Below are 20524 nucleotides of genomic sequence, written 5' to 3'. Positions count from 1 at the left end.
CTGTCTCTCTACACCACCAGGAACACCTGTGACTACACCCCAGGGGGTACAACTGTCTACACCACCAGGAACACCTGTGACTACACCCCCAGGGGTACAACTGTCTCTCTACACCACCAGGAACACCTGTGACTACACCCCCAGGGGGGACAACTGTCTCTCTACACCACCAGGAACACCTGTGACTACACCCCCAGGGGTACAACTGTCTCTCTACACCACCAGGAACACCTGTGACTACACCTCCAGGGGGGACAACTGTCTCTCTACACCACCAGGAACACCTGTGACTACACCCCCAGGGGGTACAACTGTCTCTCTACACCACCAGGAACACCTGTGACTACACCCCCAGGGGGTACAACTGTCTCTCTACACCACCAGGAACACCTGTGACTACACCCCCAGGGGTACAACTATGTCTCTACACCAGCAGGAACACCTGTGACTACACCCCCAGGGGGGACAACTATCTCTACACCACCAGGAACACCTGTGACTACACCCCCAGGGGTACAACTGTCTCTCTACACCACCAGGAACACCTGTGACTACACCCCCAGGGGGGACAACTATCTCTACACCACCAGGAACACCTGTGACTACACCCCCAGGGGTACAACTGTCTCTCTACACCACCAGGAACACCTGTGACTACACCCCCAGGGGTACAACTGTCTCTACACCACCAAGAACACCTGTGTGTATAAACCTGATAACCTGCTATATTTACAGTGTTGGAGAGGCTCTTGATGGTTCATGACGTCTGAGGGGGGGTACACTGTATCTCTACACGTGGGCCATTGGCCAAGTGTTTACCCACTACCTCAGCTGATTTTGTTTACCCACTACATCAGCTGATTTTGTTTACCCACTAAATCAGCTGATTTTGTTTACCCACTACATCAGCTGATTTTGTTTACCCACTACATCAGCTGATTTTGTTTACCTACTACATCAGCTGATTTTGTTTACAACCTGGACGATACCCACCCGAATTTAACCCACTGACGCGTGGGAAGGTGTATAAAGAGAGAGGGTCGAGCACTGAACATTCCACTCCTCCCCATAGTTCCTGGTTCAAGTCTAGCTATATTCCCATTTTGAAATTAAAAATTATATATACTATTAACATGTTTAATCTGAAGGCGTAGCCGGAGAGGAAGGCTTCCTAAGACTAGCGAACTCTGCCGCCACGTGCAGCCCCTACGACACGTATCGGACACGTTATATACAAGAATGATACGTGTACGGCTCGTGTCCCAACAAAGATGGCGGGTGATGGTGTTTTGGGCGGGAAAAACGTGCCGTGAAGCGTGGGGGTGTGTGTGGGGGGTGACCTTACCTGTGTGTTGCTCTGGGTGAAGGATGATTGGGATGAGGACATTCTCGTAAGGCGAGCCCAGTTCCGAGGGCGTGGGAATGGGCGGCAGGGAAGGCGGGGACGGCCAAGAGGGCGGCGGCCACACGGGCGGCGGCCAAGACGGCGGCTCCCCGGCATCGTCCTCGTCGTCGTCGTCGTCCAGGCTGATCAGTTGGCCGTGGCCTACACCAGCGACCACACCGTTGGGTGTGGTGGAGTGGTGTGTGGGTGGGTACGGTGTGTGGGTAGGGTGTGTAGGGTATGTGTGTGGTGTGTGGGTAGGGTGTGGATGGTGGTTGTGGGGGAAGAGGTGTGTTGGATAAATTTACCAGTTAATAGATGATGGGGGTTGAGATATTGGGGGGAGAGGGGGAGAGGGATGGGGGGAGGGAAAGAGAGAGAGAGAGAGAGAACGAGAGAGAGAGAGAGAGAGAGAGAGAGAGAACGAGAGAGAGAGAGAGAGAGAGAGAGAGAGAACGAGAGAGAGAGAGAGAGAGAGGGAGAGAGAGAGAGAGAGAGAGAGAGAGAGAGAGAGAGAGAGAGAGAGAGAGAGAGAGAGAGAGAGAGAGAGAGAGAGAGAGAGAGAGACAGGAGCCAGACAATATATATAGCAACAAAAGTCAGATATAAATTAGTTGTAAGGGGGGAAAAGACATCATTACACAAGGGAGGGAGGGAGGAGGGGGTGTGGAGCAGCAGGAGTCGGAGGCAGCAGTGACCAACATACAGTGCCACACGCTTTACCAGTGCCAACACCATGAGGGGTACAGTGACACCATTATGGTGCCAGCACATACACATTTCCCACCATGGGGGGGGGGGGAGGGGGCGATGGGGGGGGGGGTGTATAGTTTTCAGGGAGAGGGGGGAGGGAGTGCCAGGGGAGGGGATCAAGTTTAGTGGGCCACACGGCACAGTTTTGTAGCGCATGGCACCATTCAGTTTAGATACATGTGTGTGTAGAGGCCAAGGAGAAAGAGGTGGTGGGTGGACAGGAGGAAAAGGAGAATGAAAGCCAACATAAATATTAAATCATCACTTACAAAAATTACTCAACATGCTTGCAACCAACAACAACAAAAATAATACAACAAAATAATCAAGCACCGTGTCAATACAGCCAAATCATAATTCAACTGAGATCAATGATAATAATACAAGCATCAGGCATTCCGCAGCAGCTCTATATTATTACTGTATACAAGAGGGCCGAGCCAGGAGGGGGGGGGGAGGAGTACAGTACTACATGAGTACAGTATTGGTGAGTACAGTACTACATGAGTACAGTACTACATGAGTACAGTATTGGTGAGTACAGTACTACATGAGTACAGTACTACATGAGTACAGTACTACATGAGTACAGTACTAGATGAGTACAGTACTACATGAGTACAGTATTGGTGAGGACCCACGAGGCACCTACCATGGACATCACCTGTTCATCATACCTCTCTACCACTACAGGTTTACCTGTACCCGGTTAACTACAGTCAGAGGTTTACCTGTACCCCGGTTAACTACAGTCAGAGGTTTACCTGTACCCCGGTTAACTACAGCTACAGGTTTACCTGTACCCCGGTTAACTACAGCTACAGGTTTACCTGTACCCCGGTTAACTACAGTTACAGGTTTACCTGTACCCTGGTAAACTACAGCTACAGGTTTACACACAACTTACCCGATCTCCACCTGCGCCAACCCCCAACCCCTCTTCTATTATCATAGTATCATCTCTGTAATGACCCCTTCCCTACCTACCTACAGGTTTACCTGTACCCCGGTTAACTACAGCTAGAGGTCGGGTAGGCCTGGTCGAGGACCGGGCCGCGGGGACGCTAAGCCCCGAAATCATCTCAAGATAACCCCTCTATACTCCTGAGGCTGCTATTGTTTGCCCTCTGCCTAGAAGAGCCAGGAGGCGCCCCTGTGCCCTGAGGGGGGGCCCTGAGGGGGAGCCCTGAGGGGGGCCCTGAGGGGGGCCCTGAGGGCGGCCCTGAGGGCGGCCCTGAGGGTGCCCTGAGGGGGCCCTGAAGGTGCCCTGAAGGTGCCCTGAAGGTGCCCTGAAGGTGCCCTGAGGGGGGCCCTGAGGGCGGCCCTGAGGGTGCCCTGAGGGGGCCCTGAAGGTGCCCTGAAGGTGCCCTGAGGGGGGACCCTGAGGGCGACAAGAGGGTGCCCTGAGGGGGCCCTGAGGGGGCCCTGAGGGGGTGCCCTGAGGGGGCCCTGAGGGGGTGCCCTGAGGGGGCCCTGAGGGGGTGCCCTGAGGGGGCCCTGAGGGGGTGCCCTGAGGGTGCCCTGAGGGGGGCCCTGAGGGCGACAAGAGAGAGAGAGAGAGATGTGAGCGTACACTTGATAAGGGTGGTGATCTCCTGGGTGATGGGCGTGTTGATGAGAGAGATGGTGTCGAGGACGGTGTGGCCGCAGTCATCCCGCACCTCGGGGTCCGCGCCCGCCTCCAGCAGCACCCGCACCACCTCCACCTGTCTCACACACCATAGAGGGCAGGTGCGTGGGTGGTGGGAAGGGTGAGAAGGGAGGTGGAGAGAGGGAAAGAGAGGGAAGGGAGGTGGAGAGAGGGAAGGGAGGTGGAAAGAGGGAAGGAAGGGAGGGAGGGTAAGGCAGAAATTGGGTCATGAGAGGATTAGGAAAGGGTAGAAAGAGGAAAGGAGGAGGATGAGAGAGGAAGGAAAGGAGGATGAGAGGGGGAAGGAAAGGAGGATGAGAGGGGGAAGGAAAGGAGGATGAGAGGGGGAACGAAAGGAGGATGAGAGAGGAAGGGAAGGAGGATGAAAGAGTAAAGGAAGGGGGGGGGGGGAGAAAAGAAATAAAAAAAAATTGTTAGTAAAACACTCATCATTTCACCAATTATCAACACCACCACCAATTTCACACTATTGACAACCCAACTACCATATTCCCGCACACACACACGCGCGTCCGCACACACTCTCTCCCCCCCCCCCCCCCCCCAGCAGACATTCTGGAAAACCCTCCCAGCTGTGACGCGACAAAGAACGATACTAAACAAATGAACAGCCACTTCCAAAAACCCTCAGGATTGCACATATATAAATATGCTGGATACAGGTCCAAGGAACAGTTATATTTGGATTCAGGTTCGCGGAATGCTAGAAATTTTGGATTACAGATTCACGAGACACTGTACTATTGGGATACAGCGTAAAGTGACATTGGCGCAAAAGATGGCCTCGACAACTGCCGCTCCCCATTGGGGGTTATATCAAATATACCACATCAACCCTTTTTTTTTTTTGAGATATATACAAGAGTTGTTACATTCTTGTACAGCCACTAGTACGCGTAGCGTTTCGGGCAAGTCCCTGGAATACGATCCCCTGCCGCGAAGAATCGTTTTTTCATCCAAGTACACATTTTACTGTTGCGTTAAACAGAGGCTACAGCTAAGGAATTGCGCCCAGTAAATCCTCCCCGGCCAGGATACGAACCCATGACATAGCGCTCGCGGAACGCCAGGCGAGTGTCTTACCACTACACCACGGAGACTGTAGCTCAAGCAGTATAGTCGTAGCATTATAAAAACAGTCCTCAAAGAATACCTGATCAACCAGGCTGTGACTCATACTTCAGGGTGCGAGCAGCCGCGTCCAACAGCCTGGTTGATCAGTCCGGCAACCAGGAGGCCTGGTCGACGACCGGGCCGCGGGGACGTTAAGCCCCGGAAGCACCTCAAGGTAACCTCAAGGTAACCTCAAGGTAAGGTAACCTCATATAGCGAGGTTTACCATCAGAGTCCACGCGACTAAAGCGGCGCGGAACGCTGATGTGACTTTTGAGTCTCTGGCAAATATGTTGACCAGACCACACACTAGAAGGTGAAGGGACGACGACGTTTCGGTCCGTCCTGGACCATTCTCACAATCGACTTGAGAATGGCCCAGGACGGACCGAAACGTCGTCGTCGTCCCTTCACCTTCTAGTGTGTGGTCTAGTCAACATACTTCAGCCACGTTATTGTGACTCATCGCCTGTCTCTGGCAAATATTTCAATTTTGGAGAAATTTATCGCCCTGAAGAAGTGAAATACTTGAAATCGTGTTCCGTGAGCAGATATATCCGTCCGTACAACAGGAGTAGACAGAGCAGAGTAGATGCGCAGAAGTAGATGAGTGAGAGAGAGAAGATTAAGCCACCCAAAAGATGGCTTGGGCATGAATAGCCCATAAGTGGTGGCCCTTTTGAGCCATTTCCAGTATCAACAGATGATACTGGAGATCTGTGGAGGTGCGACTGCACCCTGCGTGACGGGAGATGTCTCCCGTGTGTGTAGACGAGTATACCTTCGTGTGTGAAAGTGAGCTTGAATAACAGGAAATAAGAGAGATGGTGAGTGAGAAAAACAGCCGTAGATAAAAGTGACAAGAAATATCACCCCATTCTCCTGTTTAGATAGCAGTGTCTTTAAACTATGTGCCTCATAGTACAAAGATTGTCGTTCTAAGCAATTAGAAGAACTTTTATTTTATAGATTTTATAAATTTATAGATTAGATAAAGATTAGATTATAGATTAGATATTAGATAAATTTATAGATTTTATAAATTTATAGATTAGATAAAGATTAGATTATAGATTAGATATTAGATAAATTTATAGATTTTATAAATTTTATAGAGTCGACAACAAAAATTAAGCAAAAAACAAACTAAAATATTCCTCGGCTCTAGTATAGCACACATATGTACTATACTAGGCCTCAGATAGCGTGTATTAGGCCTAGTAAGATTAGGTTAGTTTAGATTGTCTTGCCAACACGAGTAGAAAATAGTTTTCCGGTTTAACTCAATAGTACCCATTTCTACTTTCTAACGGCGTTGTATGTCGTATATGTACTATGGTGTATATGTATATGTACTACGACATATGTACTATGTCGGTATATGTACAGGGGCCTCGTAGCCTGGTGGATAGCGCGCAGGACTCGTAATTCTGTGGCGCGGGTTCGATTCCCGCACGAGGCAGAAACAAATGGGCAAACTTTCTTTCACCCTGAATGCCCCTTTTACCTAGCAGTAAATAGGTATCTGGGAGTTAGTCAGCTGTCACGGGCTGCTTCCTGGGGGTGGAGGCCTGGTCGAGGACCGGGCCGCGGGGACACTAAAGCCCCGAAATCATCTCAAGATAACCTCAAGATGGTGCTCATCGTTACTATAAGGACTACCAAAACAGGAGGATGAGCTGGAAATGTATAGAAGATATTTACGTAATGAAGGAATCTTTAGCAGAAGAATGAGAGTGAACAGACGAATTGAAGAGAGTTGACGCACTGAAGACAGTAGACGCACAGGGCGACGCAGAGATCGGACGAACGGGTCGACGCAGAGATCGGACGAATGGGTCGACACAGAGGTCGGACGGATGGGTCGACACAGAGGTCGGACGAATGGGTCGACACAGAGATCGGACGAATGGGTCGACACAGAGATCGGACGAATGGGTCGACGCACAAAGCGACATACTGGAGGCCTGCGACCCAGAAAGTGACGCACCAAGAGGATAATCAGACGTACATGTCAACCCGACTTACCTGGATTTTACCTGGAGAGGATCTCTGGAGTAGTTCTGCTCCCCGAGCCCGGCCTGAGGCCAGGCTCGACGTGTGATAACTTGGTCCAACAGGCTGTTGCTTGCAGGTGCCCGCAGGCCCACATACCCACCACAGCCTGCTTGGCCCGGAAATACTTGCAAGAACTTACATACTTCTTGAAGAAATCCACCTTTGTCCCGGCAATATTTCTAATGCTTGCTGGTAGTGTGTTGACCAGCTGTGGACCCCCTGATGTTCAGACAGTGCTCTCTGGCTGTGCCATGGCATCACTGCGTCACCGGAAGCCTGTGACGCAGACGGCGACGCACCAGAGGGATCGGACGCACAGTTCGACATTGGTAAGAAAAAGCAAAAGGTGAAAATATAGCCCAGAAGATGCATGCTATGAGGACTGAAGGACTGAGTGTGTTGTAGAAGTGACACCATAAGTGAGTGAGACACCATAAGTGACACCATAAGTGAGTGAGACACCATAAGTGACACCATAAGAGTGAGGGTAAGGTGAGAGTGACGGGAGAGTACCGTACCTTGCCGCAGAGTGCAGCCTCGTGCAGGGGCGCTCCCTGGCCCGTCCGGACGTTAACATGGTGACCGTGGGTTAACAGCAGCTTAACCACCTCCCTGCACGCCCACGCCCACCGCATGCGGCCCCCGCCACGTGCACCCACAGGTGGGTGGAGGGGTGGGGGAGGTCATGGCCAGGTGGTGGAGGCACAGCACGGCAAGTGGAGGGGGGAGAAGGAGAGGGAGTGAGTTAGTAGTGTGTGTTAGGGTAGGTGGATGCTTCTACTGCTGTTGCTGCTGCTGCTGCTGCTGCTGCTGCTGTGTTAGTGTTCACCAACACACCACACTGTACTAGTGTTAATCTGCTATGTAATGCTATATACACACAGACAATGTGAACATCATCTCATTACCATTATATCAACTAAAATGTTTATATTTACACACAAACGCTCTAAACACCTACACGAACATCAATTTTTATTGGTGTTAAGTGCCATTACGAGGGAATTAATTCTATTTTATTCCAGACTGACGGCTGTTAGTGAAGAAACTAGTAAGGAGAGATAGGGGGCGTATAGTACATGGGGAGGACTGGTCTGACGAAGACATCTCTGCAGGCAGGTGCTGGCCCCTCACCTGTGACCGTTCCTGGAGGCGCGGTGCAAGGGCGTGTGGGGGAAGACGGCCGCAGTAGCCGCAGCCACGGTGTACGGCCGCAGCAGCTCCGGTTGGGCGCGCACCAGCACCTCCACCGTATGAAGACGTCCGTACTGCGCCGCGAGGTCCAGCGCCGTCTCCGCCTGCACATTGGGGATGCTGGGGTCACCGCCGCGTGCCAGCAGCATCTGCGCCGCCTCTGTGTGGCCATACTGCGCGGCGCAGTGCAGGGCGGTCTCTCCGCCCTTGTTCTGAAACACAACAGCAACAATGACCATTCACCCCCACCAAACTGCCTCCATCCAACACATTACACTTGGCCAATAACCCCTCAATATTTACACAACACCGTTTTCTGCCTCTCAGGAGACGTAGCACAGTAGGGGTTACACCCTACTGTGGGTTACACCCACCCCCCATACCTGTGGCCGGGTACCATATAGGCATTCACCTCGGGAATGTCAGGTCCCAAATCTACACAGTAAAATAACAGCGTACTGGAGTGAACGATATGGAAGAAAATGCAAGATTGAACCAGTGAAAAGCAGGGGTGCCATAGGCACAATCAGAGAGCACTGTATAAACATCAGGGGTCCGCGGTTGTTCAACGTCCTCCCAGCGAGCATAAGAAATATTGCCGGAACAACCGTGGACATCTTCAAGAGAAAACTGGACGGTTTTCTAAGAGAAGTTCCGGATCAGCCGGGCTGTGGTGGGTATGTGGGCCTGCGGGCCGCTCCAAGCAACAGCCTGGTGGACCAGACTTTCACAAGTCGAGCCTGGCCTCGGGCCGGGTTTGGGGAGTAGAAGAACTCCCAGAACCCCATCAACCAGGTATCAACCAGGGAAGCCTTCAGCTGGTATAGGTGCGGAGGCCTACCCCATCACAACATGGCTGATACGGTATTTCCTACAGGAACCTGTGTGTCTTGACAAATTTCACCCCTTAGTTCCAGCCATATTTTGTGTTATATTTGTTGGAAAAGGCTGGAAAATTCGTGAGCCTGTGATGATCGAACAGTGCTGCCAGTGTAAAGCACTGGGAGCACTGTTTGAGCCTGCTACTGTATGAACAGTGAACCTGGCCCTTCGTGTGTACATCCTCCACTGGTGGCACTGGTGGCACTGCAACAGAGGGGATACGAGGGAGGCCTTCCACTTCTCACTGTAGCCTAGGACCTGTCTCTCATTCCCCTCACTGTAGCCTAGGGCCTGTCTCTCACTCCCCTCACTGTAACCTAGGGCCTATCTCACACCCCTCACTGTAGCCTAGGGCCTGTCTCTCACTCCCCTCACTGTAGGGACGGGTAGACGGGTCTTCTTCCCCTCACTGTAGAGACGGGAGGGAAGGGGGTACCATCCTCTCCTTGATGTAAAGAGGTGACAGAGTAAGCCATCTTCCCCTCCCTGTAGAGACAGAGAGGGGGGCGGTTTCACTCCCCCTCACTGTAAAACTACCCCGGGGACTATATATGATAGTTCTTCCACTAATGTATAATTATACACCTGGTGTGCACACCTGTATCTCCAATAGACACCTGTTAAGCCGGCTGATACACTTGTACTATATACTAATCATTCAGGCCCCGTTCTATAGATATGCCATGCCGTAAAGACTTCAATCTCTCTCTACCTAGCCAGGAACGTATAACCCCACGCAACCCACCTAACTTATTGTGCGAGGCATACAAACGGTACTTTTCATACCAAAAACATCACACTACACTGCCAAATACACCTCTTTAAAACAATAACTAAATATTATCAGAGCATTTACCATGTCAATTAATGTTTCTAGAGGCTTGTCTAACACACCCGTCCTCCCACACAGCCACCCCCCCCTCTCCTAAACGGCCCCCCCCTCCTCTCCTACACGGCCCCCCTCTCCTAAACGGCCCCCCCTCTCCTAAACGGCCCCCCTCTCCTAAACGGCCCCCCCTCCTCTCCTAAACGGCCCCCCCTCTCCTAAACGGCCCCCCCCTCCTCTCCTAAACGGCCCCCCCTCTCCTAAACGGCCCCCCCCTCCTCTTCTACACGGCCCCCCTCTCCCACGCCCCCCCTTCCCAGTCCCACACGCCCCCCTCCCAGTTCAACACGCCCCCCTCCCAGTCCCACACCACCCTCCCCCCGTCTCCCACACGCCCCCCTCCAGTCCCACACCGCCCCCCCCTCTCCTAAACGGCCCCCCCCTCCTCTCCTACACGGCCCCCGTCTCCCACACGCCCCCCTCCAGTCCCACACCACCCTCTCCCCGTCTCCCACACGCCCCCCTCCAGTCCCACACCACCCTCCCCCCGTCTCCCACACGCCCCCCTCCAGTCCCACACCGCCCCCCCCCCTCTCCTAAACGGCCCCCCCTCCTCTCCTACACGGCCCCCGTCTCCCACACGCCCCCCTCCAGTCCCACACCACCCTCCCCCCGTCTCCCACACGCCCCCCTCCCAGTCCCACACCACCCTCCCCCCGTCTCCCACACGCCCCCCTCCAGTCCCACACCGCCCCCCCCTCTCCTAAACGGCCCCCCCTCCTCTCCTACACGGCCCCCGTCTCCCACACGCCCCCCTCCAGTCCCACACCGCCCCCCCCTCTCCTAAACGGCCCCCCCCCTCCAGTCCCACACGCCCCCCTCCCAGTTCAACACGCCCCCCTCCCAGTCCCACACCACCCTCTCCCCGTCTCCCACACGCCCCCCTCCAGTCCCACACCACCCTCCCCCCGTCTCCCACACACCCCCCTCCAGTCCCACACCGCCCCCTCCTCTCCCACGCGGCTAACAATCAAAGACTACACACTGAAAGTCTTACTGATTATTGTTGCATATTTCGACATATGGTTCAATTACTCGAGGGCCATTAAAGGTGAGGCCGCAACACTTACAAGGCGCCTGTGACTCGCTCGCAACACCACCCTCAACACGTTATCTTGAGGTTATCTTGAGATGATATCGGGGCTTTTAGTGTCCCCGCGGCCCGGTCCACGACCAGGCCTCCACCCCCAGGAAGCAGCCCGTGACAGCTGACTAACACCCAGGTACCTATTTTACTGCTAGGTAACAGGGGCATAGGGTGAAAGAAACTCTGCCCATTGTTTCTCGCCGGCGCCTGGGATCGAACCCAGGACCACAGGATCACAAGTCCAGCGTGCTGTCCGCTCGGCCGACCGGCTCCCAAAACGTCATACACGATACAACATGCACGATACAGCATATTCTCAGGAGACAACATGCACGATACAGCATATTCTCAGGAGACAACATACACGATACAGCATATTCTCAGGAGACAACATACACGATACAGCATATTCTCAGGAGACAACATACACGATACAGCATATTCTCAGGAGACAACATGCACGATACAGCATATTCTCAGGAGACAACATGCACGATACAGCATATTCTCAGGAGACAACATACACGATACAACATAATATTCTCACGATACAGTGACCACACCTGGCACATACCCCGACTGATCCTGACGACTAACTAGTCGGGGGTATAATATTCCTTATTGGTCTAATAACGTCCTCCCTAGTAACTACTAAACTAGGTGAAAAGGTAAAAGGTGTTGGTAACGAGGGTAAAAGCTACCCTCGTTACCAACACGGATCTGAACAGCTGTGGCCATGGTTTCAAGTTGCTAACTAGTAAATACACACACACACACACACACACACACACACACACACACACACACACACACACACACACACACACACACACACACACACACACACACAGGCCCCGAGTAAAATATGCATCTTTATCTCTAGGCACAATAAGTTAGCTAACTTATTGTCTAGAAAGTTTCCCCACGCCTCAGTCTTCACCCTAATCTGTGTTTGGCAGCCGAAGAAAACACTGTAGGATTTGTTGAGGAAAATCCTTGTTAGAAACTGTCTTGGCATGAGCATTCACGAAGCCGTTACGCAAGCACTTACGAACCTGTACATCTTTTCTCAATCTTTGGCGGCTTTGTTTACAATTATTAAACAGTTAATGAGCTCCGAAGCACCAGGAGGCTGTTTATAACAATAACAACAGTTGATTGGCAAGTTTTCATGCTTGTAAACTGTTTAATAAATATAACCAAAGGCGTCAAAGATTGAGGAAAGATGTACACGTTCGTAAGTGCTTGCGCAACTGCTTCGTGAATCTGGCCCCAGACCTCCACCTGAGAATAACTGACATTATTATTATTATTAATTAATATTATTAATTATTATTATTATTATTATAAACAGGAAGACGGCCAAAGTCTCTTACGAACAAACACACAAAAGCCAAAAAAAAAAAATGATAAGATGAGAGCAGAACAAAAAAATGATAAGATGAGAGCAGAACAAACAAATGATAAGATGAGAGCAGAACAAACAAATGATAAGATGAGAGCAGAACAAAAAAATGATAAGATGAGAGCAGAACAAACAAATGATAAGATGAGAGCAGAACAAACAAATGATAAGATGAGAGCAGAACAAACAAATGATAAAATGAGAGCAGAACAAACAAATCGACAAAATTTTACACTTTCCCTTCAAAATTCTCCCCAAACTAGTCTCTTGATCTAAACGCGTCTGTCGGTTGGTCTTCAGCTCCCGGGCCCCCATCTTTTAAAGTTGCCATGCAGTCACCTGATGTCATAGCTCGTTTCACATATTTCATCTCGTAGCTAGAAAGGGAGCCGGTCGGCCGAGCGGGCAGCACGCTGGACTAGTGATCTTATGGTCCTGGGTTCGATCCCAGGTGCTGGCGAGAAACAATGGGCAGAGTTTCTTTCACCCTATGCCCCTGTTACCTAGCAGTAAAATAGGTACCTGGGTGTTAGTCAGCTGTCACGGGCTGCTTCCTGGTGGGTGGAGGCCTGGTCGAGGACCGGGCCGCGGGGACACTAAAAAAAAAAAAGCCCCGAAATCATCTCAAGATAACCTCAAGATAGAATTGAAAATTGCATGACGTTCTCCTGTTGTGTGTCAATCAATCTTATTCCATCTGCTGGCTGTCATTCAGTGACATGTGTGTGGCAGCGACATGTAATTAAAGTCTCTCTTCCGTCTTTTTCTGTCCATACTGATATACCAATAGCCTGTCAAGTACCTGTCATTCCTTTTACCGTCACCACTAAGTGTCATTCCTTCCCCGGCCCATCCCAAATCCTTATCCTGACCCCTTCCAAGTGCTATATAGTCGTAATGGCTTGGCGCTTTCCCCTGATAAATTCCCTCCCCCCCCCCGTCACTTGTCTGTACCAACAGACAGGAGCGGTGACGGGGACCCATTACCTCCCCCTTCACCCTCCTCCACTCATCACATACACTACTCATTCTTCTACTACACTACACCCATTCAACCCTTTCTACCTTGGAAAAAATCCCCTTTCTGTCTAGCCCTAAACCCCCCCCTCTCCCCTCACCCCGCTCTGATGGTAATGGGCGCATTAACTCCCCCTATTAAAGCCCAGCTAAAAGGCCCGCGCCTGTTAATTGTCCGACTGTGTGTTTGACGCCGCTCTGGGTCTTCCCTAGCGACGCCCCTGCCTCAGGCACCACCAGGGACGCCCCTAGCGACGCCCCTGCCTCAGGCACCACCAGGGACGCCCCTAGCGACGCCCCTGACTCAGGCACCACCAGGGACGCCCCTAGCGACGCCCCTGCCTCAGGCACCACCAGCGACGCCCCTAGCTCCAGACCCTACCTCAGGCACCACCAGCGACGCCCCTAGCGACGCCCCTGACTCAGGCACCACCAGGGACGCCCCCAGCACCCGTCCCTACCTCAGGCACCACCAGGGACGCCCCTAGCGACGCCCCTGCCTCAGGCACCACCAGCGACGCCCCTGACTCAGGCACCACCAGGGACGCCCCTAGCGACGCCCCTGACTCAGGCACCACCAGGGACGCCCCTAGCGACGCCCCTGACTCAGGCACCACCAGGGACGCCCCTAGCGACGCCCCTGACTCAGGCACCACCAGGGACGCCCCTAGCGACGCCCCTGCCTCAGGCACCACCAGCGACGCCCCTGACTCAGGCACCACCAGGGACGCCCCCAGCACCCGTCCCTACCTCAGGCACCACCAGGGACGCCCCTAGCGACGCCCCTGCCTCAGGCACCACCAGCGACGCCCCTAGCTCCAGACCCTACCTCAGGCACCACCAGCGACGCCCCTAGCGACGCCCCTGACTCAGGCACCACCAGGGACGCCCCCAGCACCCGTCCCTACCTCAGGCACCACCAGGGACGCCCCTAGCGACGCCCCTGCCTCAGGCACCACCAGCGACGCCCCTAGGGACGCCCCTGACTGAGGCACCACCAGGGACAAGGAGCCATGCAGGGCCACAAGACATGCTACAAGTACAAGAGCCCCCATGAGCCACACGCCCCCAACACGAGGCGGGGCCCAAGATACACCTGCTTCACGCCATCCAAAAGTCTCCCTACACAAGCCCAAGATAGTGTAAATACACCGGGCTACACTTCCCTCCACACCTACACACTCCGTAAACTCAGACATTCACTAGAAAATCCGTAGAAGCCGTAACGAGGGTTCGAACTCATGCAGTGGGTGTTCCCACACACATCAATCATTCATGGAATGAATTCGTAAATGACTGCTTAAGAATTAATGTAATTCTTAAGAGCGTAAAAGCGCTTTCCGGTAATGACCTTCCCTGTGTCTTAAGAACGAGTGGATATCCATAAGACTTACCCTGTATGGGCCAATAGATCTTAAAGTGATTGATTCTTTATTATGCACCCCATACCTATCCGGTGAGCGGTCAAAGGGTTACAGAGGCAGACATAATGGGTTCCGGAACTGAACCGCCAGAGTTCATTTAGGTAAGGGGTTCAGTGGGTGACCTTAAGCGGTGTGCCATATTCTTAGCGTCACATGTTAAGACAGTTGGTGTGGTAGTGTGACCACACTCTCAATGCCTCTGATGAGCGCCACAGTCAACACCCCCACCCCCCCCCCCTCACACCCTCCACACACACACACACACACACACACACACACACACACACACACACACACACACACACACACACACACACACACACACACACACACACACAGCATTAATGAATGAGCCAGGCGCCGTGACAAGCATATCACACTCACACACCGTTGAGAGGCGGGACCAAAGAGCCAGAGCTCAACCCCCGCAAGCACAATTAGGTTAGTACAACAGCCCGTGATCACAACGCCTCACTCCCCCCCCCGCCCCCCCACCGACAGTAATGACCCAAACCACTTAGTGTTAAACACCCATATTAACCCTCCCATCCCTCCCCCCACCCCCCCACTACTAGGTCTTAATTGATCGTTAATTATTCGCAGAAGACAGCAAGCACCGCTCCCGTCCCAGACGGGACCACTAATGGGTGGGTGGGAGGGGAGGGAGGGGTGCATGCCCCCCCCATCACCCCCCACTCCTCCAGCACCAATAAACAAACACACCAACAACGAAAAAAAAACCAAAGCATACATTTAGGACATAACCACCGTCAGACCAACAATTACGTATGCAGCGCCTATACACGCTCCATACACACACTCCTTGAAGCCTAACACGAAACTTAAAAAGACAATCCAGACACTTAACTCTACAACGGTACAGAGAGCAAGATAATTGCATAATGTAGCCAGACCAAAAACAAAACTCCCATGATCACTACATACAAAATACTAACAAGGCCAACGTACCCAAAAGGTCAGGTTTAACCCCCCCTCCCCCCCAGCGGCGAGGAAGGGAAGCTCCACCTTCAAGCATACTCAAGGAGCCAGGTGGAAGGTGTTTGCTCCACACAAGGAAAACTTGTCACACTCTCACACCTTCAAGTGTGTGGACGGTGGGACTCGCTAATGTGCACGCAATCACGCATATTATATATATATATATATATATATATATATATATATATATATATATATATATATATATATATACATTTGAGTGAGGTGGAAGGGGTGATGTGGCATTAACACAAGACAGAACAAGAGTATTAATAGGGTATTAATTTCATCAACACAAGACAGAACACGAAACAATGGATATTGAATAGAAGTGTTTGTAGAAAGCCTATTGGTCCATATTTCTTGATGCTTCTATATCGGAGCGGAGTCTTGCACAACTATATTCTACCCACCTCAAGACTCCGCTCCCATATATATATATATATATATATATATATATATATATATATATATATATATATATATATATATATATATATATATATATATATATATGTCGTACCTAGTAGCCAGAACGCACTTTTTGGCCTACTATTCAAGGCCCGATTTGCCTAATAAGCCAAGTTTTCCTGAATTAATATATATTCTCTAATTGTTTTCTTATGAAATGATAAATCTACCCTTTTCATTATGTATGAGGTCATTTTTTCTTTATTGGAGTTAAAATTAACGTAGATATTTGACCGAACCTAACCAACCCTACCTAACCTAACCTAACCTATCTTTATAGGTTAGGTTAGGTTAGGTAGCCGAAAAAGTTAGGTTAGGTTAGGTTAGGTAGGTTAGGTAGTCGAAAAACAATTAATTCATGAAAACTTGGCTTATTAGGCAAATCGGGCCTTGCATAGTAGACTGAGAAGTGCGTTCTGGCTACTAGGTACGACATATATATATATATATATATATATATATATATATATATATATATATATATATATATATGGGATACCACCGCTGCTTGCGTTCGTTGGGGCACTCGACCTTGAAGAAGACGATATGAAGCATCCGGGAGAGCCTAATATATATATATATATATATATATATATATATTATATTATATTATATATATATATATTATATTATATTATATTATATTATATTATATATATATATTATACTATATATATATATATATATATATATATATATATATATATATATATATATATATATATATATATATATATATATATATATATATATATATGTATGTAGGTGAAATCCAATAGCCAGAGTGAAGCAATTTTGCAGTCTCTAAAACCCAAGTGCAATTCTGTTGCCTCTGACTGCCTGGCGAACCTGCTGTGGGAGGGGGGGGGGGGGGGGAGAGAGGAAAGAGAGGAGGGAGTGAGAGGGGATAAAGAGGAGAGGAACATGATCGAGAGGGGAAGGGGAGGGATAGTGTTGGAGAGGATGAGGGATGCTGCATCTCTCGGGAGATGAGGGGGAGGGGGAGGATGGGGGGGATAAAAGGGGGAGGGAGAGGGGGTTTCTGCAGGAGCAATATGATGGGGAGGGGGCGTCTATAGGAACACGAGTCAAACCGGAAGGGACAAAGCTCTGCAGCCCAACAGATTCTAAAGTGTAGCGGGCATTTTTTTAGCACAAATATTTTTGCAAATTTAAAAAAAAATTTACCCAATTAAAAAAAACCCACCCCAGGCTCGGGCAGGTGTGGAGGGGGGCGGCCCCAGGCTCGGACAGGTATGGAGGGGGGCAGTCCCAGGCTCGGGCAGGTGTGGAGGGGGGGGGCAGTCCCAGGCTCGGACAGGTGTGGAGGGGGGCGGCCCCAGGCCTGGACAGGTGTGGAGGGGGGCGGCCCCAGGCCTGGACAGGGGTGGAGGGGGGCGGCCCCAGGCCTGGACAGGTGTGGAGGGGGGCGGCCCCAGGCCTGGACAGGTATGGAGGGGGGCGGCCCCAGGCCTGGACAGGTGTGGAGGGGGGGCGGCCCCAGGCCTGGACAGGTATGGAGGGGGGCGGCCCCAGGCCTGGACAGGTGTGGAGGGGGGCGGCCCCAGGCTCGGACAGGTATGGAGGGGCGGCCCCAGGCCTGGACAGGTATGGAGGGGGGGAAGACCCCAGGCTCGGACAGGTGTGGAGAGGAAGATCACTCGACTAAGCCATAAAGACTTGGCTAGCACAGTCCCCAGGCGGCCAGCATGTTTTCTGTTTATGTTGTGGGGTGATTGGGCTCCACAACTCTCCCCTTCCCTCTCCCTCTCTCCCTCCCTCCTTCCTTCCCTCCCTCTCTCTCCCTCTCCCTCTCCCCGTGGCCGAGCAGCTCCTGGCAGTTGCCAGGTGAGAGACAACACTGTGCCCGGTATATATTTGATTGCTCTTGGTTGTGTTCCTTTCTTGCTCCATTATTAATGCCCGGCCCTGGTACGGAGGCGGGGGAGAGGCAAGGTGGGGGAGAGTGAGACCCCAGGGTGAGGTGGGGGAGAGTGAGGGACCCAGGGTGAGGCAAGGTGAGGTATAGGGCCCTACGGCACACAGGGCCCCGTGCAGAGAAAGGAGGAACCTAATGTCCAGGGCGAGGTGCACCTCGAGGTTCCTCACAGCTACAAGCATGGCATGGTGAGGGAAAGAGATGGGGGTGAGAGGGGGGGGGGGTGAGAGGGGGGTGAGAGAAAATGGGGGTGAGAGGGGGGGAAGACATCAGGACAGGGGAGGCAGGCACACTAGATCACCCCAGACACACACACACACAGGGACCATTAACTATGCAAGCCTCCGCGACCCACGCACATCACACACCAGGAGCCAAGGAACTCGACACACTGAATGATCCCACACATGACAAACTTTGTAACGTGCCGCTGCACCTCTTCCCAGTTTAGTGATGGGCTTCTGGAGATAAGGGCGCCATACAACTGCTCCATATTCCAATCTTTCTCTCACACAAAGTCATCAACAGTTTCTTTCGTTCTATATTAGAGTTCTGGAATGTCTTTCCACATAATTTGTTGGTTGTGTGTGGTCTATTTTCTCCTATTTCACATTCCATAACATGGCATTTATTCACATTGAATTCCATTTACCACTTGACGCTCCAATCATTTATCTAGATCAATTTGAAGGGCATGTCAATCGTCTACGTCTCGTATCTTCCCCAGTATCTTAGCATCATCAGCAAACATGTTCATGTAATTCTGTATTCCTTCTGGTGGATCGTTTATGTAGACGATGAACATTACTGGTGCAAGAACTGAACCCTGTGGTACTCCGCTAGTGACACTCCTCCTGTCAGATGCATTGTCTCTGATTACCGCCCGCATCTGTCTGTCAGTCAGAAAATGTTTCAATCATGTCAAAGGTCTCCCTGTCACTTCTCCAGCATGTTCCAGTTTCCAGAACAGCCTCTTGTGGGGGTCTCTGTCAAAGACTTTTTTAGGTCCGGATAGACAGTCAAGCCAACGATATATCTTCAGTAGATTCTCTGTGGCTCTATTATAAAAAAAACTAAGTATATTTGTTACATAGGATCGTCCTGTTCGAAAACCATACTGTTTACACACAGAAATCACAATACCGTGATGCATCAAATGAACATCTTTTAACCATGTCGGAGCTCAGTCGATTAAGGCAGCGTCTGGGATGCACTTGGACGCAGGTTCGAATCCTCGTCACGGCCCTTGTGGATTTGACCATACTGTTTGTCTATTATTATGGCATTACTCTCCCAGGGGTGGACAGTAGAGCGACGGTCTTACTTCCTGCAGGTCGGCGTTCAGTCCCCTACCTAGCCCACAAGTAGTTGGGCACCATTCCTTTCCCTCCGTCCCATCCCAAATCCTTATCCTGACCCCTTCCCAGTGCTATATAGTCGTAATGGCTTGGCGCTTTCTCCTCATAGTTCCCACCCTTCCCTCTCCAGGTGTTCACCTATTTGGTTTTACCTATTCTTTCTTAGTGTTACTGTTTGTCTATTATTATGGCATTACTCTCCCAGGGGTGGACAGTAGAGCGACGGTTTCACTTCCTGCAGGTTGACGTTCAATCCCCGACCGTCCACAAATAGTTGGGCACCATTCCTTTCCCTCCGTCCCATCCCAAATCCTTATCCTGACCCCTTCCAAGTGCTATATAGGCGTAATGGCTTGGCGCTTTCTCCTCATAGTTCCCACCCTTCCCTCTCCAGGTGTTCACCTATTTGGTTTTACCTATTCTTTCTTAGTGTTTTGACTACCACGTTTGTAAGTGATACGGGTTTATAATTAAGAGGGTCTTCTTAGCCACCATTTTTATAAAGTAGAACTATGTTTGCCTCTTCATGTAACTGCTAAGATCCCTGTGTTTCACCTAGCTGTGCTTGCTGGGGGTTGAGCTCTGGCTCTTTGGTTCCGGCTCTCAACTGTCAATCCACTGGTGTTCAGGTTCCTGAGCCTACTGGGCTCCATCATATTTACACTTGAAGCTGTGAATGGAGTCAGCCTCCAACACATCACTGCCTAATGCATTCCATTTGTATTTGTGTGTGTGTGTGTGTGTGTGTGTGTGTGTGTGTGTGTGTGTGTGTGTGTGTGTGTGTGTGTGTGTGTGTGTGTGTGTGTGTGTGTGTGTTCACTTACTTGTGCCTGTAGGCATAAACAAGTTAGCCCTTGTACCCCCTCGCCTTTCCAATAAACGGAAAAAAATATGACACACAAA

At 51.1% G+C, this 20524-nt stretch overlaps 1 protein-coding gene and 1 long non-coding RNA gene across 15 annotated transcripts in view; one reads left to right on the top strand and one right to left on the bottom strand.

Annotated features, from left to right (window-relative positions):
- Positions 1 to 20524, top strand: part of LOC138359021 (uncharacterized) — a 246153-nt gene that overhangs the window by 173821 nt on the left and 51808 nt on the right. The gene's annotated exons all lie outside the window — the stretch shown is intronic.
- LOC123745813 (ankyrin repeat and SAM domain-containing protein 1A) overlaps positions 1 to 20524 on the bottom strand; it is a 166253-nt gene that overhangs the window by 118536 nt on the left and 27193 nt on the right. For 13 of the 14 annotated variants that reach the window (XM_069317617.1, XM_069317615.1, XM_069317616.1 and 10 more), the window contains exons 4-7: positions 8094 to 8365; positions 7478 to 7571; positions 3711 to 3843; positions 1346 to 1546 (exon numbers count right to left, since the gene is read on the bottom strand). In XM_069317617.1, coding sequence (XP_069173718.1) covers positions 1346 to 1546; positions 3711 to 3843; positions 7478 to 7571; positions 8094 to 8365 — 700 coding nt within the window. The remainder of the gene's footprint in view (positions 1 to 1345; positions 1547 to 3710; positions 3844 to 7477; positions 7572 to 8093; positions 8366 to 20524) is intronic. The other variant, XM_069317622.1, reaches the window with a different exon arrangement.

This window comes from Procambarus clarkii, chromosome 88 (genome assembly GCF_040958095.1).
Source record: "Procambarus clarkii isolate CNS0578487 chromosome 88, FALCON_Pclarkii_2.0, whole genome shotgun sequence".
In the NCBI taxonomy this organism is placed as follows: Eukaryota; Metazoa; Arthropoda; class Malacostraca; order Decapoda; family Cambaridae; genus Procambarus; species Procambarus clarkii.
This window is presented reverse-complemented; position numbering and strand designations above follow the sequence as displayed.